This window comes from Amborella trichopoda, chromosome 10, assembly GCF_054954075.1.
Source record: "Amborella trichopoda isolate Santa Cruz 75 chromosome 10, AtrichopodaSantaCruz75HAP2 v2.0, whole genome shotgun sequence".
In the NCBI taxonomy this organism is placed as follows: domain Eukaryota; kingdom Viridiplantae; phylum Streptophyta; class Magnoliopsida; order Amborellales; family Amborellaceae; genus Amborella; species Amborella trichopoda.
In genome coordinates this window covers 4,867,362-4,894,763 of record NC_142345.1, presented here as the reverse complement: position 1 = coordinate 4,894,763, position 27,402 = coordinate 4,867,362, and the positions used below count along the sequence as shown (strand labels likewise).

Below are 27,402 nucleotides of genomic sequence, written 5' to 3'. Positions count from 1 at the left end.
GAAGTATTAAAAAATAATTTTTTTGTGTATTGGGGCATTTTTGCCTTTTTTATACTTGTGGATACTTGTTTTTATTGAGGTATTTTTTGTCCTTTATAAACCCTAAACAAACATTCTAACTAAAGATATTAGTGCGGCATGGGGTGACTAAATCGCATGTCAATTCTCTCCTCGCTTCTCTTTCAATCTTGACTCTCCTCTCTTTCTTTTCCTCTTCTTTTCCCTTTCTCCCTCTCTAGTTTTGACACTTTTTACCATTCACAGCATTGTTCACGGTACGTATCATAGGACTGTTCTCGGTGCTGTCCACAAACTTAAATAAAATGACTTTAGCACTCCCCCTCAAGCTGGAGCATAAATGTCACCCATGCTCAACTTGGAACATATTACGACCAAGGGCTTTGGTGAAGATATCTGCCAGATGATCCTTAGATTTTACATCTGGAGTAGACACTTGCTTACTAGCAACTTTCTCTTGGATAAAATGATAGTCTACTTCGATATGCTTGGTCCAATCATGAAACACTTTATTATTGGCAATATAAGTGGTAGCGTTATTATTGCAGTACATCTTTATATGTTCGGCAACGGTAAACCCCATCTCTTGGATCAATGTTTTTAGCCAGATCATTTCACATGTAGTATGTGCCATTGCTCTATTTTTTGCCGCTGCACTAGATCTAACCATAATATTTTGTTTCTTGCTTCTCCATGTTACCAAGTTTCCAACAATAAATGCAAAATAACTTGTGGTAGGCCGCTTGTCAGATGATGAACCTGCCAATCAGCATCTGAGTAACTTTCAATGGCTAAATGATTATTTGACTTGTAAATCAAACCTCAACCCGGGGCTCCTGTTGGATACCTTAAAATTCTATGAACAACATTCCATTGAGGAATCCTCGGAGAATGTATACACTGACTTACAACACTTACAGCAAAAGCAATATCATACTTCATGATGGTTAGATAAATAAGCCCACCTACCAATCTTCTATACCTTCCTAGATCCTCAAGTAACTCCTCCAGATTAGGTAATAATTTTGTATTTGAATCCATGGGCTTATCCACTAGTCTAGCATCCAATATTCCAATTTCTATGAACAAAGCAGTCACATATTTTTCTGAGACAAACTAATGCCATGCTATCATCTGGCTACTTCAATTCTAAGAAAATACCTTAGTTGACCTAAATCCTTTGTCCAAAAATATTGTTTTAGATGTCTCTTTCAATAACTGATTCTTTCTTGATCATTGCTTGTACAACAATATCTATCATCAACATAGACAATTAAAACAATTATTTTGGTGTCCTGTGTCCAAACAAACACTGAATGATCTGCATGATTGCACCGAAGTCTATATGCTATGACAATTTCACTGAAATTTTCAAATCATGGATATGGGGATTGTTTCAGGCCATAAATGGCTTTATTCAACCTACACAATTTGTCTGACTCCCCCTGAGCAATAAACCCTGTGGTTGCTCCATGTACACCTCTTTTTGTAAATCACATGGAGAGAAGCATTCTTAACATCAAGTCGCCACAACGGTTATCCCTTGTTGGCAGCCACAGATACAACAACTCGAACTGAATTGAGTTTAACAACAAGGGCAAATGTTTAAGAGTAGTACCAAATGTTTGTGTGTATCCTTTGGCTATTAATCTTTCTTTTAATCTTCCTACAGTGCCATTAGGTCTATATTTGACTGCATAAACCCATTGACACCCAATAGCCCTTTTTCCAGTTGGTAACTTAGTGAGTTCCCCTATATCATTTGAATGAAGTGCATCGGTCCATCTCCTCTTCCATTACTCCCTTCCACCCGCTATAAGAAAGTGCTTCTTGATAGGTCTTAGGAACATAAACAGATGAAAGGGCTAAAGAAAAACTTTGATATGATGGAAACAAATTTGTAAAGGTAACAAAATGTGCGATCAGATGTTGCCTTTTTGAATGGCAATAGATACATCATCATCGTAAGAAAGAAGTGGATCAGTAGACAAAGATTATGATTGAGTGACTGGTTGAGTTGGTGGGGGATGTCCACCTTGCATTTTTCTTTTGGTGTAAACCTTTATGGGCTGCACTTGAGAAACATTATGATCTATAGATAAGGCTGAGAGTTTACTTGATCCAGATCCGAAACCTGAATTGTGGATCCTATTCGGATCTGGATCTAAAATTCGAATCCTTAACTTGCACCAGTGCTATTTAGGGTGTTGTTAACATAGAAAATCCCTATATATATATATATTAAGATACTACAAAACGCCTACAGGCGAAATGAACAGTGATTTCGCCGATCCTCTTCACCTTCTAAAGTTCATTGCAAGGTCACGATTATACGGTAGTATTTCATTTTTTATTTTTTTTCTACAAATTGGAATGATCTGAAATTTGGAGCTGGGTTCATAAAGAATAGGCGAATCTGCAAAAAATATCAAAAAAATATTTTACATGAAATAAATTGACCAACATACCCCCGAAAAGTTTCAGGGGTATTTTGGTCAACTAGTTTTTTGCGAATTATTTTTTTTATATTTTTATTAGGTGCGTCTCACTAGGATGTACACTACACACGCTTCAAATTTCAGATCATTCCGATTTGTAAAAAAAAAATGAAAAATGAAACACTATCGGATAATCGTGACCGTATGATGAGGGTAGGTGAAATCACTGTTCATTTTCGCCTATGGGCGTTGAGAAGACTTTTCCATATATATATGTATATATATATATATAGGTTAGCGCACTGGCTGACAATTACAGTGTAAGTCCAACGGCCCAGATTGAATCTGGGCCCATCTGACGATCACATCTTTATTTCGTAATATAATTTTAATATTTTTCTACAAATCCAAATCACATGAAATTTTAGGCGTCCGTTTTTCCCATCAAGGTTGACCTAAAAAAATAATTCGCAAAAAATAAATTGACAATAATACACCTGAAAGTTTTAGGGGTATTTTGATCAATTTATTTTTTGCGAATTATTTTTTTGATATTTTTATTTAATTCTCCTATTTTGAAAGAATAGACGCTTAAAATTTCAAGTGATTTGGATTTGTAGAAAAAAACTTAAAATTTAAAATACAAAATAGAATCGTGACCATTGGATTGGCCCAAATTCAATCTGAGCCATTGGGCTTGCACTGTAGCTACTATTCGGATCAAATCCGGGTTAGGGTGGATCCTATCAGGATCCGACTCAAATATTAAAATAATATATATTTTTATATTGTTTATGATTTATTTATAAATTTATATTTATAATATATAATACTTTTAAGTTTTAGCTTTTAAAACCTAATCCCACTGTACTTTTAACTTTTATAACCTCATCACCACCGTCGTTTATCTCTCTCTCTCTTGAAATGAAAACTTAGGGTTTCCCTTCCACCTCACCGTAAAACTCCCTCCTTTCTCTCTCAGGCAAAAGAACCACCATGTAAGTCGCAGCTAACAATGCAATTGCAAAGGCAGCCATGAAAGCGGTAGGAACAGAGAGAAGCCTTGCAGTTAGGGTTCCAAAAATAAAATCACACAAACTTTTCATGACAGTGTCAGATGGAGTTCATGACGAGGCATGGGTATAGAGCAGTGGCTTCGGACCTTCGAGGCTATGGGGAAATTGAAGCCCGGCCTCAGCCGTACACCTCTTACATAGTGTTCCACATTGTTGGGGACCTCATCGGCCTTCTTGATGCCCTAGGAGAGGCCCAGGTTTGGTTTCTCTCCATTCTCCTTTTGAAGAGAGAGGAAAATAGAGTGAGGAAAGAGAAATTCAATATGGTTTGAAAATATTAGTTACTCTTCTTTTTGAGTTGGGATCAACCTCTGTGCTCTTGAGAGAGAGAGATCATTTACGAGGAGAATTATCCTGAGGATAACAATTCTTTTTTTTTTTTTTTTTTTTTTCAGGCTTTTGTTGTTGGGTATGACTGGGGTGCCATGATAGCTTGGTACCTATGCCTCTTCAGGCCCGACTGGGTGAGGGCTTTAGTTACTCTTAGCGTCCCCTATTGGCCTCGCTCTCCACTACGCAAACCGGTCGAGTCATGGACTCACGCCTATGGCAATGGCTTCTACATCACCCAGTTTCAAGTGAGATTACAGTTGCTGTGCTCTTTTCAAATATTATGCCTTTTCCATGTTCTATAGATTGAACTGAGGGCCTATCAATGTCTCATTTGGATATGATTTATGAACAATTAGGATAAGATGGATCCTTTGTATACCTTTTTGATACAGCAAAAAGTATTGATGGATGGAACTGATCTGGATCCAGATTTGGATCCAAATCCCATAGATACTTTCGGATCCGGATCCAAATAATCGGATCCAGATCTGGGTGGATCCAGACCCGCTCGAGAAAATTCTCAGCTCTATTTATAGATGTCCTAGATTTTGGGAACGTAGGTAACTGGGGTGAAGAAGTATCAACAAGATTATGAAGAGGAATCATAGAAGGCAAGGCCTTTGAGACTTCTTAAGAAGCAGGATAAAAATATTTGTATCAAGCACACGACTCTGTTTTGAAAAATAAGGAGTATTTTTGAAAAAGGTAATCAGCACAAACAAATTTCTTTCGAAAACGAGGATGATAACAACAATAACCTTTCTGGAAGCTTGAATACCCGAGAAAGACACACTTGACGGCCTGGGGATCGAGCTTATCATCACTAGTATCAATCAAGTTATGATCCAAGTAGTATAGGCTGCTTGACTCATACCTGCCACAAATCATCCTCTGTCTTTAGATCCTGAAAGACACAAGAAGAGGTATAAAAGGTTACAGAGCAATGAAGTTGGTTAATTTGGTCTTGAATAATAAACTAGTAGGGAACTTTGGAACATGTAGTGTAGATGACAGAGAAAGGGAAGTACGCATAACTATACCTTGCCCTGACACATTGGACAACGATCCATTAGCCAGGGTCACAGAGGAATAAAGAGTACACTTATTTAGAGATGCAAAAATATAGGACTCACCAATCATGCGGAGGTTCTTGAGTCAATAACCCAGGGAGCGGGCTTTTGAGAGGCAAGAAGCATGGCCATGGTGGCAATAGTGGAGGAAGAAGACTGCTGTACTTGTTTAACAAGTTTATTATATTCTTATTTGGAAAGCACAACTCATCAACATAACCCAATTGTTGTTGGCCATCACTGGGTCTATTCAGATAACGGTCTTTACTCCTCTTAGATGTGTAAGTGGCTTGGTCTTCCCAAGCAGGCTTACCAACCTTGTCCCAACACTTATCAACCGTATGATTTGTACGCCCACAATGAATACACTTGCGAGTTCCTCAGCCATGCCCCATCACCTCTACCTTGGTCTCTTCCCGAGTCAACGACGTCCTCGACCTCTGTCTGCATCACCTCTCTCTACAACTGTATTCAAGGCCGATCCATCATTAATACTTGAGTCAAGAGGAGTTGGAGAAGCAGATGTATTGACATATTGAATGCGTGCTTTGACATTTGTGAGAGATGGGAGTTCATAGCTTGCCAAGTTTTTCCACGTACTAAATGATACTCAGGATTAAGGCCAGATAAAAATTTGGCAATCTTATATTCTTCACGCGGTCTCCTCTCCTATTCCACATTACCAAATATAAACTGATGTAGATTCAGCTCTTCCCATATACCCTTGTGGGTGTGATAATACTCGCTCACAATTTTATGACCCTGTTGCAATTGAAACATTTTCTCAAACAGCTCATATACTTGAGAGATATTTTTATCTAATAAATATGTTTCTTTCAAAGTGTCCCAAATTTCTTTAGCTATATCAAGAAATAATACATTCGCATTGGTTTGGGATTCCATACTACTCCACAACTAGGCCATGATTGTATAATTGTCCCACATCCACCCTTCATATCTACTATGGGATTTAATAGTCTTGTCCTCAATCAAGTATTTTAGTTTCTCCCTTGCACTTGGGGATACTTTGACAAATTAAGCCGATACAACATATTTGGACTTATTTAATTTTACGAAGGTAATTTTTATCCCTACAGTTTTAGGAAGACTTAAAGATTTCGGGTTTAATTTCCTTATCCATGAGTGTACAAAATAAAGGGGAAAAAGGATAACCATGAACGTAAGTTTCATATAAGCCTAATAAGGTGTAAGAAATTACATAGAGGAGGGAGACTTATCATTCAGATCTGGTCACGCTCTCATAGTAAAGAAATTTAGGGCAACACCACATTAAACACATTTGAGCCTCACCACTCTAGCATTATGGATACTAGGTCATGGCATCTTTGTAGATCTTGATCTAGAAAGATGAAACACATGCCTAGCAGCATCGCCACACCAACAACAGATCAACATGACATTCTACACACAAAACACTAGGATGAGCCTCACCACGCTAGCATTATGGAAACTAGGTCATGACATCTCTGTAGATCTTGATCTAGAAAGAGGAAACACACACATAGCAGCATCGCCACACCAACAACAGATTGACATGGCCTTTTACGCACAAAACACTAGGAAGCAATGCTGGTGTTTAGATCAAACAGTTCTAGAGCTTTATGATTAAAAAATAAAGAAAGAAAGGAAGATGAAAAGATCTCAGATTTGCTCTAATACCATCTTAGAGAATCTCGAGAGAGACAAGGGAATAGAAAAAGAAGAGAGAGGAGAGACGTGAGAGAGAGAGAAGAGAGTGACGTGAGGTTAAAAACTTACCCCTCATGCACTTCTTAATCCATTTATATATATATATCATTACAAAAATATGAAAGGGAAAACTGCCATACAAAATATGAAAGGACACTAAGGTCCTAGAACTTAAATAGAAAGACTTTAAAAATATTTTAATAATAACCACCAGGTTTTACTTTGTCAACCAATTGGAAAAAAGAAAGGAGAGGGCATGTGGGCATAGGAGCCCAAGTGGGCCCCACACCCCATATCAAGCGGGCCTCTCCTTGTGTGGGCCCTTGGCTATTGGGCCTCATGTGGGTCACATATATTTTTAAATACCCAAGATATATTTTCAATCCCTTCTAAATATTTTAAAAGTGACTCATAAACTTTAATGATGAAAAATACGTATATTTTTATTGAAACTTTATGATTCAAAAAGAAATATGTAATGCTCTCTGACATGCATTTTTCTGATTAATAAATTTTCTAAAATGTGAACAAACATGATTAATAGAGAATTGGATTCATTGGGTCAGAAATGTGCGAAAAAATTATGGCGTTCCACCTATGCTAGTTTCTGTGATCCACAGTCTCAAACCAATCCAACGGAGCCCATAACCCATAGTCACAGGGGCACACACTTGGTCCGTCAAAGTCGGCCAATAAATAGAGGAAACACGGGTCTAGTGTGTGGATTAAGGTTCCTCCAAAGGACAAGCCATGTCTAACATAGACATGTCCACACTATCGGATTGGTGCAGGGGGCTCTCTTTAGCTTATCTACATGTATTATGCTAATGGGTCGATTCCCATAGATGCGGCTATCATATATATATGCTGTGTGGTGGTAATTTTGAGGATTTGGGCCTTTGTCCTCACAAGCTGCCAACCTCACAAAGGAGACCAACCACCTTTTGGCTAAATGTTTTGGGCATCTCTCCGGCTTCAACCAGCGTTGATCCAGCAAACCCTCAATACTTGTGCCTTACGCTCAAGGCTAAGGGTTTTGAACTCGACTCTAGGGCCTAGGCTGCCCAAACCTGGGTGAATATACAAGCACTACTAAGCATGCCTCTTTGGTCCCATATAGACCACACTTCCACTAGAGTACAATATCACCACTGTCATAGTTTTTATATGCTCTCCAGGCCTTTGAAGGCCACATACTGTGCAAAATACATCCAGCGGCCCGACAAATTGAGCTTTTTTTCCCCCAATAGTAACGTAAGCGTTATAACCCTCTCCCTTGTAAACAGATCCACTTCCAACTCAGATACATTCGGTTCATGTTTTCCTTCATCAACTAATTGAACCTCGTCCAACAATTCTTGTTGCTTCAATGCTTTCCTTTTGTCATTTCCTTTCTTGCTATTAGTATATGCCTGATTGTCTCTTCTAATTTCATTGATTGCTATAGGAAATGTCCTTACATTCCTCGTAACTGGCAATATGTACCTTTTGCTGAAAAATACCCCCTGTTTAAGTTTCTCCATAGTGTGCAAAACACACTATTATGATCCTTAGGGTTGTTGAGTGTTGAATGTATCCATACTGGTTCTTGGTTACATGAAGATGAAGACATTGTTCCAAAAGGAAGGTATTAGGCAATGAACCTTAAAAGGAAAAGTTCATCATAGGTTCCAAACGTCTGATATCAAACTCAAAACCCAAAGAAATTTTTGATTTTTAGTTTTAATCTTCTTGCCCCTTGAAAATGTTGATTACTTGGTAAATATTTGTTGGCAATTGTTTAAAGCAATGCACAAAAACAAACTCAAATGGTCACCCAAAGAATCACCATATTTTATTGAAATCTTTAGATTTGATAAAACAATTTGAGTGACAATTTCTACAATTTAATCCTTTAGAAGCATCAGAAAATGTTTCTACGGGGTGTTGGCTGGGTAAATATACCCCAATACAAAACACACTAGTATGATCCTTAGGGTTGTTGAGCGTTGAATGTATCCATGCTGGATCTTTTTTACCTGAAGATGACGACATTGTTCCAAAAGGAAGGTATTAGGCAAAGAAACTTAAACGAAAAGTTCATCCTAGGGTCCAACTTCTGATATCAAACTCAAAATTCAAAGAAATTTTGATTTGTAGTTATATTTTCCTCGCCCCTTGAAAACATTGATTACTTTGTAAATAGTTGCCTGCAATTGTTTAAAGCAATGCACAAAACAAACTCAAATGGTCGCCCAAAGAAGCATCAGATTTTATTCAAATCTTCAGACTTGATAATAGAAATTGATTAACAATTTCTATAATTTAATTCCCTTTAGAACTGTTGTGGTTATGTGGCCATTTAATGGCCTTATGAGAGCATGTACTGAATTTATATAATTATATATTGGCTCCAGTGGGAGTAAGGCATTTCTGATGCCTAGACACTCCTGAGCTCTGACTGGCTATGACTCAAGGTAATGTTTGAAAACCCGTAGTCTTGAGCATTGTGTGAACACAACCGATAAGGGTTTTTGATATGGTCCCTTGATGAGGTCGGAAATGTGCCTAAGACAGTTGGCCAGGGGCCATGGATTTGAACCCTGTGTATGATGGATGGCTTGAGAGGACCTAAATCCTCATCATTACCATCACACGACATGTACACTAAATAGGCATCCAGGAAGCGGCCTTTTTGGATAAAGGTGTGTGACGTGTACATGTGCAGAAGAGATGACTCCCTGCAACACTAGATTGTGTTGAAAGGACCTTTGGAGCATACTGTTGAAATGGGGCTTGGACTTGTCCTCAGGGAGGGACCTGTAATCCATGGTCTAGAATCGTATCTCCTTCACTCTATTGAATAACTTTGATAGTCCAATTATGAACTCTTGCGAGTGGCTGTGGGTCAGGGGATCTGTTGGGTCAGTTTGAGAAGGTGGAATGAGATACGGTCTCTAGAGAGGATGTAATCTTCAGTAAATTTGTCGTAATCCTAACTCTATGGATCCAATTCCCATGAACTCTTCTTAGATATGTTTAAATATGTTTTAATTATTTTTCAGATAATTAAAGTGAATTTGTAGACCTCTCTAGGTATTTTATTTTATTGAGAAATGATTTTTAACTGAGGAAAAATCTATTTTTTGGATTTATTTTAATCAGGGAGAAAAATAAAATTTTAGAGATTTTGTAAAATTATTTTATTATCTGAAATTATGTTTAAGGGTGACAATTATGCCATAGGTTGACTTGATATTTTAGGAAACCTTTTGTGTAGAGATTTTGATTGATTTCAAAATCGAAAAGTTTAAGAAATAAAGAGTGATTGATTTCAAAACAGGAAGGTGTAAGAAATTAATTATGATTGACTTATTACTTTCTATTTGATGAGAATGAAGTTACGGAAACTGAGGGATAATGGTTCCACCTCATCCCTTTAATAATGATGGCTGATCTAAGGGTTGAATGGATGAGATCTCTTCAACCCGCAGGTCTCCAAGATCAAAGGTCAAGATTAAGTTTCACAAAGATGGGAAAACCATAATCCTAGAAACCCTATCCTTTATTCTATATAATCTAACTATGGGTGGGACTCATTCTCTAGACTTGACATCTCTCCCTCTCTCTCTAAGCCTCAAGGAGTGGAATGCCACTCTCTAAATCTCTGTCTTCTTCTCTCTCAAAGCTTTAGGGTTTAGGAAAAAAATAAACCCTAAGGGGTGGCACGTCCAAGCCACATAGCCTAGCCCTAGGTGTTGGCCTTATGTTCGTGTGTTGAGCTTTGGTCAAGCATATCCCATGTTACGCTCTCTATTGGGTTTTTGCCTAGGCTTCTTAAATTTGTGGGATAAGTTCTTGGATCTAGATCCCTTGTGCCATTGGTGGAGGAGACCCGGTATGGGGTATGCTAAGTCCTTGGGAGTGACTTGAGGCAATGTATAAAGGTATTCTCTTGTTTTACGCCCTTTGATTCCATTGCATCTTTATTTTCTTGATTTGTATCGTGAATATTTTTTCATTTTAATGGCAAGAAAGTGAGAATCTTTGGTGTTTTATTTATCTCACATATTGTATTAGACACTTGTGAGTGATTTGGGCAGCAATACTAAAAAAAAGGTACAAATTTTTTGTTCGATATTGACTTGCCCGATCACATAGTCCACCTTTCATTGGTATCAGAGCTAGGTCTTCTTGCTGCCATTTTATTTTATTTTCATTATTTTTGCTGTAATTTGATTCAAGAGTCATGACCGTAAAGAATTTTATGACCGAGCTCTTGAAATTAGAAAGATTTGATGGGAACAATTACTCTTCTTGGAAGCGTAAAGAGGGATATGTCCTCTATGGGGAAAATCTCCACGATATGCATATCCATGACTCTCCACTGGTTCTAAGAGAATGAAAGGCTGCATGTAAAAGAAGATTATGCATAGTGGAAGTGTTCTTCTTGTTTCGATGCATGACTCCTATACATCAGAATATGAGAACTTGAAGACTACAAAAGTAATCCATGAAAAGCTATAGAAGGAATTTGTTGATCCTTCTTTAGTCAAACAAACCCTTGCTTTAATGAAGTACCACGTTCTGAAGATGATAGGAGTCAAAATTGTAGAGCACATGCACATGTTTCGGGCCCTAGTTCGTGAGGTCGAAGCTATCAACATGACGCTCCCTAAGCCTATGCAAATTTGTCACCTTTTGAATCCTCTCCCAACTTCTTGGCAGGTGTTTATATCATTTCTCTCTACCCGAGAAAATACTCCCAAGTTAGAAGAGATTTTTATCCTCCTTAAAACCAAGGAAGAAAGGAAAAGTGCATGTGATGCTCCCGCACCCCAAGATGCGGTTCATATGGCTAACTTTATGCCTAATGCGCATAATTTTAGGAAAAAAGGTAAGGTCAAAGGAAATTTCAGTCAGACGAAAAAGAAAAATAAGAATAACAAAAAGGGAGAGTGGGAACCAAAAAATAAAGAGCCGAGAGAAAATAAAGAGTGCTATAAGTGCGGTAAGGTGGGACACAACTAGATTTTGTAAAGAGAAAAGGAATAATATTGGGGGGAATAGAGAACGCGCTAGTGTTGTGTTTGAGACTATGCTAGCTGATCCGAAGGCTGCTACTTGGTGTTTTGACTCGGGTGCTATTGCCCATGTTTCAAACTCCAAAGAAGGATACTGCAATTTCTAACCCGTGGACCCCGCTGAGCAATTCATAGACAGGAGTGGGAACGAAAAGGCTGATATACTAGGCTTTGGGGATTATGTTATGGATTTGAAAAATGGGGGAAGAATGGTCTTGAAACAAATACTTTATGCCCCTAAAATGAAGAAGTATTTGGTCTCAGTTCCAAAATTAGCTAAGGCCGGCTATATCACCATATTTGCTCTTGATAAGGTGACAGTTAAGACTAGAGGGGAAGTTGTTATAACCGACATGAATGGTTTATTTGAAATTGAAATAAAAAATCTAGTTGCTTATGTCTCATCCCCTAAATGTGAGAATGATGCTTACTTATGGCACATAAACTATATGAGAATGAAGAGATTAAAGAAAGATGGCCGACTAGAAAATATTAGGGTGACTTATCAAAAGTATGTGAATTGTGTGTGCAAGGAAAATTGGTAAAGACTTCACGAAAGCTCAAAGGGCCTTTGACATTGTAGAAATCATCCACAGTGATATATGCTGTCCCATGAATGTGGCAACCAAAGGCCACAAGAGATATTTCATCACTTTCATAAGTGATCACTCGCAAAATGGCCACATTTATTTGCTACATACCAAGTCCGAAGCCCTAGACTGTTTTAAGGAATATAAGGCCGAGGTAGGGAACCAAACCAATAAGAAATCAAAGTTTTAAGGATTGATATAGGTGGCGAGTATTTTTCATAACTCTTTAAGGAGATGTGTGTAGAGCATGGGATAATTCATCAATTTACCATGCCTTATACACCTCAACAAAATGGTGTAGCTGAGAGACGGAATATGACCTTGGTTGAGATGATGCGGAGCATAATGGGGCATGTGAAGCTCTCCCTAGAATTTTGGGGAGAGGCAGTATTGACGGCGAGGTATATCCTCAACCGTCTCCCACTAAGGCAGCCCCACATACTCCACACGAAATATTCACTGGTCGTGTTCCGTCCCTTGACGATCTAAGAGTATGGGTATGCTTGGCCCATGTTCTAGTCCCATACCAAAATTGAACCAAGCTTGATCCCAAATAGGTTAAGTGCATCTTTATAGGATACCCGGATCATGGCAAGGGCTATCGTTTTCTCAACCTAGAGAATGGGGCAGTCCTAGAAAGTAAGGATGCTCACTTTTTTCAGGATGAGTTTCTAGAAACAAGATGCAGTCACGAGTAAGTCAATCTCTTTGAGATGGCCAGTGACATGGTTGAGACTTGAAAACCCAAACCACAAACCCTTAGTAGTAGCAATCGAATTAGAAGACCACTTAATTTCTTCACTTACCTGGGGGAACATTATGAGAGAATTGGGGATGAATGTGATAATGAGCCTACAACCCATAAATAAGCCTTATCTAGTTATGAAAGAAACCAATGGGAAAAAGCCATGAACGAAGAATATCTTTCCATCATTCAAAGCTGTGTTTGGGAATTAGTGCCTCTACTTCATGACCAAAAATCTATAGGATGCAAGTGGGTGTTCAAGAAAAAATTGAACTCTGAGGGAAAGCTTGAGAAATATAAAACTAGACTTGTAACTAAAGGGTTCACCCAAAAAAAAGGGGTAGACTACAATGGAACTTTTTTTCAAGTTGCTAAATTCCCGTCCATTAGGATCTTGATTGCTATAGCAGCCCATTTTGACTTTGAGCTCCACCAAATGGACGTTAAAACGACATTCCTAAATGTCGAGTTTGAAGAGGAAATTTACATGAAACAACCTGAGTGCTTCATAGAAAAAGGAAAAGAGGATTTGGTATGTAGACTTCAAAACTTTGTTTATGGCGTTAAGCAAGCTTCGCGACAGTGGTACATAAACTTCCAAAAAACCTTGTTTAGAGCAGGTTTTACCTCTAGTCAGGAAGATTATTGCATCTATGTCAAGGCAAGTGGGAGTGACATGGTTTTTATCTCATTGTATGTGGACGATATGTTGATAGGCAATAGCTCGATGGCTCCACTAAGAGCGACTAAGGATTTCCTTTCACAACACTTTGATATGAAAGACTTAGGGAAAACATCATATGTATTGGGCGTTAAGATAACAAGAAATAGACGGAATCAAACCATTCAACTTTTCCAGGCAACTTATATAAGAGAGTGTTGGTAAAGTTTGAAATAGACAAATGTAAGCCCATATCCACCCCTATAGATAAAAAGACCAAATTATCCCTGAAAATGTGCCTGACCAAAGATGATGAAAAGAAAGCCATGGAGAGAGTGCCCTATCGAAGCACAGTAGGGTCACTCTTGTACACTATGTCAGGTACGAGGCTTGACTTGTGTTTTACCATGTGTGTGATTAGCCGCTTCCAATGCAATCTTCGATTAGAACATTGGAAGGCGATTAAGAGAATACTCAAATATTTGAGAGGGACCGCGGATTATGCGCTCACGTATGGAGGAGGGTCACACATAGTCATATAGGGGTACTCAGATGCAGATTATCAAGGAGACCCTGATGATGACAAGTAGACATCTGCATATGTCTTCATGCTAGGTGGTGGGACAGTTTCTTGGAAATCCAAGAAGCAGGGTGTGGTGGCCCTATCCACCTTGGAATCCTAGTACGTGGCATGTTGTCAAGCAGCCAAGGAAGCTATGTGGATAAAGAAGTTTCTCAACCAGCTCATGTTCGAGTCCATGAGATGGTCATGTATAAGAATCTTTTGTGACAACCAGTCTGCAATATGTGTAACCAAGGAACCACGTTTTCACAAGAAGTCGAAGCACATCAAGCCAGCTGAATATTATGTTCGGAGCAAAGTCCAACTCGACGAGATAGAAATTGCGTATCTTTCGATAGAGGCAATGTTTGCAAACCCTTTGACCAAGGGATTAGTGGCGAATATGTTTGCCAAAAATGTACATGGGATGGGGCTGAGAGAAAGTGAGGAAGAGAGCTTGTAAAGCCTTCAAAGGCCAAGTGGGAGATGTTGGGGTTATGTGACCATTTAATGTCCTTATGAGAGCATGTACTAAATTTATACAGTGATATATTGGCTTCAGTGGAAGTGTGGTTCACTTTTGGACTGTGAGGTATTTCTGATACCTGGACACACTTGAGTTCGGGCTGGTTATGGCTCAGTGTAATGTTTAAAAACCCATAGTCCTGGGCATTGTGTGAACACAACCGATAAGGGTTTTCGATGTGGGGTTAACCTTTGATGAGTTCTGAAATATGATAAGGACAGCTGGCCAGGGGCCATGAATTTGACCCCTGTGTGTGATGGATGGCATGAGAGGACAAGGGCCTAAATCCTCATCATAACCATCTTACGGCATGTACACTAGATAGTCATTCTAGAAGCGGTCCTTTTGGATAAGGGTGCATGATGTGTACATATGCAGAAGAGATTACTCCCTGCAACATTGGACTGTGTTGGAAGGACCCATAGAGCGTACTGCTGAAATGGAGCCTTGACTTATCTCTAGGGAGGGACTTGTAATCCATGGTTTAGAATCGTATCTCCTTCACTCTATTGACTAACTTTGATAGTCCAATCATGAACCCTAGCGAGTGGCTGTGGGTCATGGGAACTGTTGGGTTAGTTTGAGAAGAGGAAGTGAGATACAGTCTCTAGAGAGGATGTAGTCCTCAGTATATTGTCGTAATCCTAACTCTATGGATCCAATTCCCATAAGATCTTCTTAGATATGTTTGAATATGTTTTAATTATTTTTCAGACAACTAAAATGAATTTTTAGACCTCTCTAGGTATTTTATTTTATTGAGAAATGATTTTTAATCTAGGAAAGATCAATTTTCTGAATTTATTTTAATCAGAGAGAAAAATACAATATTTAGAGATTTTGTAAAATTATTTTATTAAAGGAAATTATGTTTAAAGTATTTGGGGGCCTATTGGGGTACATTGGGCCCACCATACTAGGTGTGGGGCGCACATGGTCACCCTATGGGTGGTATGCCCCACCTCCTTTAAACTTTTCTAAATTGAAAGATGGCAATTATGCCATATGTTAACTTGATATTTTAGGAAACCTTTTGTATAGAGATTTTGATTGATTTCAAAATCGAAAAGTAGAAGAAATTAATAGTGATTGATTTCAAAACAAGAAAGTGGAAGAAATTAATTATGATTGATTTATTACTTTCTATTTCATGGGAATGGAGTTGTGGAAACTGAGGGATAATGGTTCCACCTCATCCCTTTAATCATGATGGCTGATCTAAGGGATGAATGGATGGGATCTCTTCACCTCGCATGTCTTAAGATCAAAGGTCAAGATTAAGTCTCACAAAGATGGCAAAGCCCTAACCCTAAAAACCCTAGCCTTTATTCTATATAAACTAGCTATGGGTAGCCTTCATTCTCTAGACTTGACATCTCTCCCTCTCTTTCTAAGCCTCAAGGAGTGGAGTGCCACTCTTTAAATATCTCTCTTCTTCTCTCTCCAAGCTTTAGGGTTTAGGATAGAAAATAAACCCTAAGGGGTGAAATGCCCAAGCCACATAGCCTAGCCCTATGTCTTGGTCTTATGCCCATGTGTTGAGCCTTGGTTAAGCATATCTAATGTTATGTTCTCTGCTGGGTTTTTGCCTAGGCTTCTCAAATTTGTGAGACAAGTTCTTGGACCTAGATCCCGTGTACCATTGGTGGAAGAGATCCAGTGTGGGGTGTGCTAAGTCCTTGACGGTGACCTGAGGAAAGGTATAATTATATAAAGGTATTATCTTGTTTTATGCCTTTTGATTCCATTGCATGTTTATTTTCTAGATCTGTATCGTGAATGTGTTTTCGTTTTAATGGCAAGCAAGGGAGAGTCTTTGGTGTTTTATTTGTCTCACACATTGTATTGGACACTTGTGAGTGATTCGGGTAGCAATACTAAAGAAAAAGGTAGAAAAATTTTGATCGATATTGACTTGCCCGGTCACATAGTTCACCTTCCAAGAACCATCAAAAAAATGTTTCTATTCCCCTCCTCCCTTCCACCAAAAAAAAGAAAAAAGAAAAATACTACTTTTTCCCTCCTTTTTAAGGGGAAAATAACTGAATTGCCCCTTCTCATGGGCATCTTTCTACCCCCGAAGCAGTTGCCCACATATGCAGGTGCATAATGCTCAGTGCAATGTGCCTGCATATTTGGTCGATGTGCCACTTATGTAGATACATCAAGAAATTCTGTGTATGTGGGTGTATGTGGTGCGCATCAGGGCAGGTCCACATTGATGAGACTCCATTATCCGTTATGCGGCCACTTGTCATAACCATGTTACTATGTTGATTTGAGCAGTTGGTTTTTCTTGTAGACAAATGTACTGGCATATGTGAGTGAGTTGTTTCCCTATTCTCAGTTGAGAAGCATTAGGATGAATATGTTATGAACTGCTGATGTTGTATCCCATAGAATTATGTGGTGGGCATTTTAAACTCTTTTTCATTGTGTTCTCTTATTGTATCTTGAATGTTGTGTGTCCAAGTTCCTGTGAACCTGTTGGCATGGGCACTGTCCTGTCAACATTAATATGAGTGTTCATAGCTCACGCTTCATTATGCCATAACATATCTATGCATCTAGTAGTAATTGAATCCTGTTCTGTATTTACTGTAATATTATGTTCCGTGTTCTCCTCATAGTTCCATATTTATTTCTAACTTCTGCTCTGTTATTGGTATATCCCAATTATATCTTCTTTTCTTTATTGCTTTGAGTTACATTATAGCTCATTAGAATATATTTTACAATTAACCTGTTTTAAATATTTCCTTTTCAATGAAAAGTGTCCGTTTGTTTTTATGTGCAGTCTGAGAATATTTTTAATTGCTGGGATCCTGGGAATCTTCATTCTTCTTCCAATAAATTATTTGGGGAAGCAACTTGAGGATGCGGACTTTGCTGATATTCCTAATGCGTCCCTAGATCTATTTAGCATTTCAAATGTGGGAGATCGATCCAAATGGTAGTGCATATTGCACTTCTAAAACCTTTGCCTGAGCAAATTACTATTGTATATTACCGTGACGGCACTGCAACTTCTGTCATGACAAACTTGAAGTAGATCAAAATATTCAAAGAAGTGACTAACACCTGCTTTCAAAATGCCTCTGCCAGTCTTTTGTGATGTTACTTATAATTTTTTTCTTGAATCCGCTTATATGCATACACACACATATAGTCTCTCTTTATTTTCTTAAAAAGTGTGTTGTTAATATTATTCCTCTCATAGATTGTATGTTTCCTCGAACTCTTGAGTTATTTTTTCAATTAGTGATCTTTATGCGCTAGTTATCTTTTGTATTTCTATATGAAACGTTTCTTTTTCGTTCATCAGTACATTGAACGCAATACTTATAATGAATACACATGAAGGGCTATGTCAAATCAGATCAAATTGGGATCTAGTTTATCACACGTGTTCAAAACAAAAGCTGTCCATATCATGTAAGAAGTTGCCATGTCATCATTAAAAGCTTTTTCGACTCCAGAATAAAAATTCCCTGCTGTCTGATGTATTGATATATTTTAAAACGTAGTTGTCTTGGGACTCATCCAAGCCAACTCTGCGCAGCTTGTCGAACACCATTGTCTAAATTTGCTTTGATTTTCAGCTGAGCAGCTATGTCATACTCTGATTTGGCTCGACATGGAGGACTGTTGGGTGTATTTTTGGTCATAATACACGATGTAATACACTTAAAAAATCTGTACATTAACCTATTGGTGTAATGCAGAAGATAAACATTGCGCGTAACACCAAGCCTATACGCCTAGGCGGATGATGGGTCATTATGCAAGACCAATCAGTATAATGAGGTATGGCGAACCTAGGACTCATCATATAAAGGCTCCTATATGCCTTAAGAGTCCTAGTCATCGGTCAACATAAACAAACTTTGGCTGGCGACCAATGATAGAAAGACTATTGACCTTCTCAACTTGAGACAAGTTTTGGGACATATATCCCTAAGGCCACACGATATTGGAGGAGTTTGAATACGGTACAATACATCTTCAAATTCATCATCGGTCAATTTATATATACCTTGACTAGCGACCAGTCATGGAAAGACCATAGTTATCGGAATCTCTCCTCGGACCCCACGATTCCAGTTCCGATACCCGTTTCCACGTTTTCGTTAAGGAAACTCCACGGAAACTGTTTTTTTGAACCAACGAAACTCGATTCTTTTATTTCGAAATCTCGATTCCGTAGCTAGGTGGAAACCTTTTTTTTGCAACATAGGAAACTCGATTTTTTAATTTTAGAATCTCGATTCCTGACTTATGTGGAAACCTATTTTTGGAACCAAGGAAACTCGATTCCTTAATTTCAGAATCTTGATTCAACACTTCTTTTAAGAATATTTTTCGGAACCAAGGAAACTCGATTCCTTAGTTTTGGAATCTCGATTCCTTAATTTCGGATTCTTGATCCAACAGATCTAGAGAAACTTGAACCCCCTAATTGTGGGTAGACGCTTCCAAATAGATTGAATCTGGCTCCTAGCGAGGTTTAAATCTTGATTCCATGTTAAATGATGCACGATTCTACAAGTAATGGAACTCATTTCGTCAGGGTTTTGAATCATCTACGTTGTATAAACCATTGGTTTCTTGTAAATAATAACCACAATTGTAATGTTTTATTTTCTAGTGGATATCATGCTTTAAGGTCCCCAACGATAACATTAGGCAGCATGTGTACTAGAAGGGGGTATTATTATTTATAAGGTATGTATTTTAGAAAGAATTTAATGAGATTGTGTTACTTTTTTAGTTATTTTTATTATGTTTCTTATATTTACGTTAATGTAAACTGCTATAGTTTCTTGCTCATAGTTATGTGAATTGCTTAAGTGAACTTGCACCACGTCTCGCCTTGCAACATTGCTTATTACTGTACTACCGATTGCAAAATGGTTATTAGTACTGTTATTTTTACACTTTTTTTTCCTGATTTAAATGCCTATAGAATAGTGTTCCTTATATTTGCGGTGATGTAAACTAACTTGGTTTCTTAATCTTGCTCATATGTTATGTGAAATTATTTAAGTGCCCATAGGATAATGTTTCTTATATTTGCGGTGATGTAAACTGCCTTGGTTTCTTAATCTTGCTCATATGTTATCTGAAAAGATTGCTTAAGTGATCCTACACCATGTGTAGCCTTGCAACATTGCTTAGTATTAAAATACTGAATGTAAAGTGGTTATTAGTAATGCTAATTTTATTTATTTGCCTCTAATTTAAATGCGTATAAAATATTGAAATCATTTAATAACATATAAAGCAACACACATGGACTGACGATTCTACACAACAACTTATCTATGTACCACATATGTCAGAAACTCGAATCAAGTGACGTCGGAAATTCGATTATGCTATTGTAATTCTCGATCTCAAACCAGCATGGATCTCATCCATATACTTCAGAAACTTGATTCCAAATATTTTAGAAACACAGATTCCATAAATGATGGAAACTCGATTCCAAATACGTTAGAATCACGATTCCATAATTGATGGAAAATCGATTCCGTATATGTCGGAAACTCGATTCCGCATATGTCAGAAACTCGATTCCATAGATGACGGAAACTCGATTCCACATATTCATGAAACTTGACACTTGGAGTGTCGAACCCATGGGGATGAGAATCTCGATTCCAATGAGGCCAGATTCTCGATTCCATATGTGGATGAAACTTGGACCTATTCCGATTGATAGTCGATTCCTGAAAATTAGGGATCTCGTTCCCAGTGATTCCTATTGTATGGACACCGATTCCTACAATGGGAAACTTCTGGCAGGCGCGATTCCGGTTCCTGAAACGATTCGGGTTCCCAGGTGTTTCCAACAACTATGGGAAAGACTATTAAACCATCTCAATTCCAGACAAACTTTAGAAAATATAACCCCGAGGCCCCTATATGCCTTTCCACATGATATTGGAAGAGTTTGGATGCGGTACGATATGTCTTCAAATGCGTCATATGTCGCAGGAGGGGTATTGGATAGCTGGACCATAAAGAAAACCTCATCAAATCATATTGTATTGAAGTGCGTCCTTGCATATATACTCAATGAGGCCTCGCATATATACTCAATGAGGCCTCATGTGCATTTGATCCAAGAATCATACAAATTGATCCAAGAATCATACAAATTGGGTATCATTTGGCACATCATCTATAATATGTCGGCTGTCAAGATATGCCTTGACTGACGATCCCAAACACAATATTTTGGGGATTGATCCAAAACTCTTGGGAAGTCTTATTTGAGGCAATTTATCCCTCATCTCAGAGTTTAAAGTTATTTGGTGATGGCTTAACCCCTCATCCATATCCATTGGCAGTTTGATCACTATATGATGTCTGCTAGGCAGATAGCCAGGATGACCTTCGGTCACTAAATTTGAGATTTTTCCCAATTTATAGGGAGTTTTTTCATGAGATTGGGACCAATGGATTCCTGACTCAATGCCCTATCCACCATATGAGTGTAGTACCATGTGAATATCTCATGTGAGAATTACAAGCTTCACAACTATAGTCATTAAAATTGTGCAAAAGCTTGACTGTAGCTGCTTAACATCTCCCAATAATGAAGTGTCTTGAGCCCAAATTTTGTGGAGATGTGGATTATAGTCCCCTCTATAAAATTTTCATACTCCCAAGGTTTATAATCGCATGTGGTGAGAGTGATTGAGTTTGCAATCTTCAGATCTACTGACGCAATCTGCAGCATAAATGGGTCCCCTACAGCGGGCTGTATCTCTTTCGTCCGTGATCCATTTGCTGTGAAATTTGGACTATTGTGTTGTCTTTGAGTCCTCTATTACTCCACAAAATTTCATGGTAAAAGGATTCGTCATCGGATAGCTGCAGTGAAAACACTTAGACATGTCGGGATTGATCTGTAATCTGACCAAGGATGGATCAGAATAAGTACTCTCCTTAATTCTTTCGTGAAATATCTCACCAGATCTTGGTAGTTTCACGTTCAGATTCAAACATCAGGACATAATCAAGTTCAAACAAGGATAAAGCTTATTATTGAAACCACCTGAGGTGTCTTTAAACTTGAACTAAGATGTGAACTTATAGCATCGAACCAACTCATGAGAGATTGTTGGTTGTGGTTAAAGTTTTGGATGAACATTATGGATTTGCATCCTCATCCTATTGAAAAATCTATTTAAACCCCGTTTCTCAGTGTGAGAAAGGACGGATCCTTTAATCCTCACACGCCGATCACGACTCAATAAGCTTTCCAACGGTATAAAAGTTGTGATCAAGGCACGGATGGTCATGTTAAAGGAAAAATGTTTCCAATTTTGGATGGTGCTGATTTTCCTGGCTTTCATGGTTTCGGAAGGTTATAACTTGCACAATCGATGTGATTTTTAGACGGTTTTTGATGCAAAACAACTGTTATGGCAAACCTTGCAATCTAATGGCATCAGAATAAGGAAATGTGGCTTCATAAGGTGAGATAGGTGCATGGAAAGTGCATAAAGTTGAAATTTGCAAAAAATGCTAAAAACTTCCCCAAAGCTTTATGCCAAATTTGATGCAAAATGATCACCTCGCCGTGATCTATGATTTAGCGGCAATGGATCGTCAATTTCGGTGCCGGAAAGCAAGAATCAAAGGCCCCATAGCACAGGTATGGGTTGAGGCAAGCTTTGTGCAGGACTAGAGTGGAATTTCAAGCATGTTGGCCTTGTTTCCCTACCCTTTTGGGTTTGGACAGGATAACAAGTTGATTTTCCACCCCTTTTTCCTGCTTAAAGTTGATTATCCACCCATGTTCTAAACCTCAACTATAATAGGGTTCAAGGGCCCCACTTTTGAAATGGGAGTTCATTTCTGTTGTTTAGGGTGTAGAAATATTCTAGAGAGTGAAAGAGAGACCTCCCAGACAAAGAAAAACCTTGGCCTAGAGCCTAGAGAGAGAAAGTAAGCTAGAATGAAGAACTCCTAGAGAGAAACCGTGGTTTTCCCTCTAGGCTCTCTGAGTCTAGAGAGAGAAACTCCAAATATCAAACCCCAAGCAAGGCATACCTCAAAATTGACCTAAGGCTGGCATGAGAGACCAAATGAGCTTCTCACGGCATCAAAAAAGCCAGGTTGTCTAAGAGATTCCCAAATCGACTTGGGAGATTCTGAACCCACCAAATTTGTAAGCATTTACTTGCTTAATTGAAAGATTTGTATTCTTATTTTCTCTTTTTTTTTTCCTTTTATTTTGGAGTTAATTTTATATAGATTGTCATATGTTCGCAAGCACACGAAAATCGGGCACACAGTAATACTTCAAGCCCTTCCTTCCTTCCTCACAATTGAAATAAAATGAATATTCTTTTGGTTGTCACACTATTCTTTCATAAATTCATGTCGCTTCGTTATGTCCATTTAAATGACTAGTTAAAGGTTTCTGGAATATTTTGCATCAAATATTTATAAAAATCCACTGTTTTTGTTTAAATTGGTTTTTTGACCTTTTGCCTATTCTAACATTTAAGATATTGGTTAAACTAAACTTCAAATATTCTTTGGCAGGTTATGGATCCATTTTGTTTCTGTTTATGTTATCACGGGGTCTGTTTGCTACCTTCTATATGTTGTAAGTATTGAAATAACACATGAAAATATGAATATGTCCCAAATTTCACTTTTGGTTTTTCTAAGTAAGGTTTTGTGAATTTATTCCAGAAAAAGAAAATAAGGAGACGATTTAACTTATTTAATCTCAGTTGACTCATATATAGGTGTCTATTAGAATAAGGGGAGAAAATGCTTATCCATTTCTTACTCATATGTCATGTGGTATTTCTGGTGAACATGGTCCCATAGTAGGGAGTGATCTCGGATTAGTTTTTTCCCAACAAGGTTTTATGGAGTGAGTTGCTTCATCTAAGGTCTCAGAAGTTTTAATTGCTGATGATAGATTGAAATGGGTTCTTTGTCCAGTAGTAATTTTCATGCTCTGCCCTTTGATATTGTTCTCCATGTGGAATTCTAATTAGTATGAATATTGATGCTTTGTGCAGGAGTACAAATATATTGCCACCAAGAGGCTCTCCTACTTTCTTTCTTCTCAACCGCAGCCTCATCACTTCACCATTCTTGTTCGTGGCATCCCTTTAAAGGAAGGCAATGATTTGAGTGATGTTGTTGAGAATTTCTTCACTAAATATCATTCTTCAACCTACCTCTCACATCAAGTTGTTTGTCGGACTGCTAAGCTTCGCAACCTTATTGTAAGAGCTCTTCTAGAATAATTTTTATCAATTCTGTAACATAGTTGGTATTGCTGCTTATATTTCTTTGCATTTGGATTTGAATTAAGATACTTTAATGGTTCCAATGTTTAATTTGAATTCTGCATTGAGATTACATCGAGTTTTTCTAGGGAGAGCTTTACAAATCTAGGATTGCAGAAGGGAATTACTTCTCTTACGTCATATTCCTCCAGATACCATATTTCCTTCTTTTGCTCTCTAAAGTGGAGAGTGTAGTTGTCTCTATGCATGCTCTTTATTGGAAGTCCATTTTGTGGATCCCTTGTCTTTTGGTTTGTGGTCAATCACAGGGTTGATTCAAACTTTGAAATATTTGTCAAGGGATGTAGTGATGAAGTACAGTTCTATTTTCTACCATGGCTGTAAGAAATGACCATATGAGAAATTTGAGCAAGGCATCACACATACTCATTGTTTTTAAGAAGTATGGTGAAAATACACCTCAAGATCTCCACAAAAGCGAAGTTGATGCTAGAGGAATAAAATGAGCCTAATCCATTGAACATCAAGGAAGTGAAAAAGAACTAAATATGGTGTGCTGACCAGTCCAAAAGGCGATGGGCTCCATATTTAGGAAAAGGAAAAAAATTGAAGAGCACAGAAATTGTACTCTTAAAATGTTGATAATCTTAGGTCAAGTTACCCTTAAATTGAGTGGGCTCGACTTATTTACAAGACAAGACAAAATCTATTGGACTGATGACCTACATGTTCTCAAGAACATCCCTTGGGCTTTTAGCTCCACAATCATCATCATCATCAACCAAGCCTTATACCAATAAATTGGACTTGGCTAAAATGATGCACCGGACGGTCCTTCAATTAGTCAAGATAGTTTTCATGGGCCTTGTAACTTAATCAATCCGTCCTTTGATGAACCCCTTTATGACGATCCACATCCCAAGGTTGTAAGGAGATCCAAGAGGGGATGGCCTAAAAGAGTTTATTTTTAGCCTATTCTTGTTTTTGCAATCTCGTAGTGATTTTCAGTGTTTTAATTAAAGTTAAGGGCAGTTTAGAGATCTTTTATGTTTTGATTTAAGTGAAGGGCTTATAGGGTATTTTTGCAATGGGTGTAGTTTTGGCCCTTTTTTTTTATAAAAGGGACTGAGCTATTAGGGTTTCTAACACTTTTGGGGAGTTAACTGTAAATCCAGGCTGTAAGTAGTAATAACAAGCGCTATCTTGGGTTTTGAGGTCACTTATTTGTGCAAGGGAAGCCAGATCCACTCAAATCTGACCAGTTTTGATGGTTTCTTGAACTGTTTTTGCTCCTTTTCTCTATTGCCCTGCATCATAAAACCTTGTTGTAACCTATGAAGCCATAAGAATCCGTAATAAATCCGACGTATTTAGGTGAGAGGAAGACGGAGAGAGAAAAGAACAACCAAAATATGAGCAAGACCTTTAATCTTCACTTTCCAAGGTTTTTGTATCGATTAAGAAAAAAAGAAGAAGAAGAAGAACTACTTTGCAAGACCCAATTATAATAATAAATGTCCCTATAATATATAATGACGCAGATAATCATGTTGTCTTCAACATTCCCCTCACTCGTGGATACTAGAAAATATTTTTGCTAAGATTATGAATCGTGTATTACATTTTTCTGTGATATTCTATCACATCTTTTAAGCAAGCTAACACTTTTTTGTTCATCTTTGTATCTGCAAGAATGGAAAAACACACATCCGTACTATTAGGAATAGCATGGGGTTGTGGGATTATTGGCAAACATATTTCTAGAGTTGTAACCTATGTATGTTTGTCACATAATGTTATAAGGAAATATGTGCAATTAAGACCATTTATCTTTTGTATAAGGTGTTCATAGTCACTTCCGGCTGTTAGATGCGAAACTGGAAGGCTGAGAGTGTGTGATTGATCAGGCTCAAAGTTCAAAGAAAAACTCTGTGACATATTGTAAGCTGTCCGATTTGACATTTGATGGTTAGGATTAGTTGTGACCTTCTTATTCAAAGATAGATGATCTTATAGTATACAACCCATGTTATAATATCATTATCAATAAAAAATCTACGTTGCCATCAAAATTGTGTTTAGACCTTTAGGGGGATGCAAGAAAAAAATTTTAGGTGAGGAATGCTAATACACATTATCATGACATGCACATAATTTTCTGAGAAAGACGTACTCGAAAAGTTTGGTTTTAAAAGAATGCATATTTTACTCCTGTATTTTAAAAACTCATCACTAGAGGATGTACCATCATATGGTCTTACGTCTTCAAAAAAGAGTGAGTCTGTTGGATTAAATGTATGCATGTGTTAATGTGCATCTCATAATGACTCACTATATGGAAACTTTTTGTTGTAGTGCACGTTTCTATGCTTTTTCTGACAACGTGCATTTGTTTGTGATGAAAAATAAGCCTGAACTGTCACTTTTTGAGGTCTCTCCTGTGATACTATGAATACAATCTAGTGATAAAATGGATAAGTTAGTAATGGATTTGAGTTGATCAGTTGTGAGGAACTAAGAATATGTAGAATTCAATATTTTTTTGTTTGGGAACTAAGAATATGTAGAATTCAATGTTATTTTGTTTAGGAACTAAGAATATGTAGAATTCAATATTTTATTGTCTGTGGTTTTATGTTAAGTCAAACTTAACTTCCTCTTGTGATTTGCTTGTTTTATATATTAGTGTTCTTGCTATAATCATTTCCAGGATAATGCAAAGAATCTGTACAGAAGGCTTAAGCAGTACAATTCAAGACCCCATTCTCAACAAAAATTTGACCGAGTTGGATCTTTTGTGTTGTTTGGAAAAAGGGTTGATCCCATTGATCATTACAAAAAGAAGTTGGAAGATGTGGAACAAAATGTACGGGTTGAACAATCTATAGTTTCACAGAAAGGAAAGGTAAATTTTTGTTCTGGTGCTTTTAGTGTAAATTTGACAATGAGCAATTGGTCTCTGTTGATTTGCCTTGATTCCCAGTGGATGAGGTCTCAAGTCTGACAGATACCCTAACGTACCTATTTCAATATACTTAGGAACTCATTAGTATAAAGAATGGGGTGGCTAATATTGAAATCTTGAACTATATGTTCATTTAAAATTTGAAACCATCAGCAAAAATTATTCATCTAATGAAATGTTCTGTATTCCTTTTCTAAATTCAAGCATTGCATACGGGAATCCTTTGCAAAGAGTTGGATATGACATTTGTAGATTGACTGTAGCTCTTCTTGAAGGATGTAAATACATTCTTCTATTATGTTGGCATTGTGCACAAATAAAATCTCTTTTGCATCTCAATTTGATGTAACTTAGT

At 37.7% G+C, this 27,402-nt stretch overlaps 1 protein-coding gene across 14 annotated transcripts in view; it reads left to right on the top strand.

The window, feature by feature from the left end:
* HYP1 (hyperosmolality-gated Ca2+ permeable channel 2.3) overlaps window positions 1-27,402 on the top strand; it is a 77,783-nt gene that overhangs the window by 16,056 nt on the left and 34,325 nt on the right. For all 14 annotated transcript variants that reach the window (XR_016043396.1, XR_016043395.1, XR_016043397.1 and 11 more), the window contains 4 exons: window positions 17,590-17,745; window positions 23,358-23,421; window positions 23,849-24,058; window positions 26,793-26,987. Coding sequence is in view for 11 of the 14 variants with exons in the window: in XM_006844762.4 (XP_006844825.1) it covers window positions 17,590-17,745; window positions 23,358-23,421; window positions 23,849-24,058; window positions 26,793-26,987 (625 nt within the window). In the remaining 3 variants the exon portion in view is untranslated. The remainder of the gene's footprint in view (window positions 1-17,589; window positions 17,746-23,357; window positions 23,422-23,848; window positions 24,059-26,792; window positions 26,988-27,402) is intronic.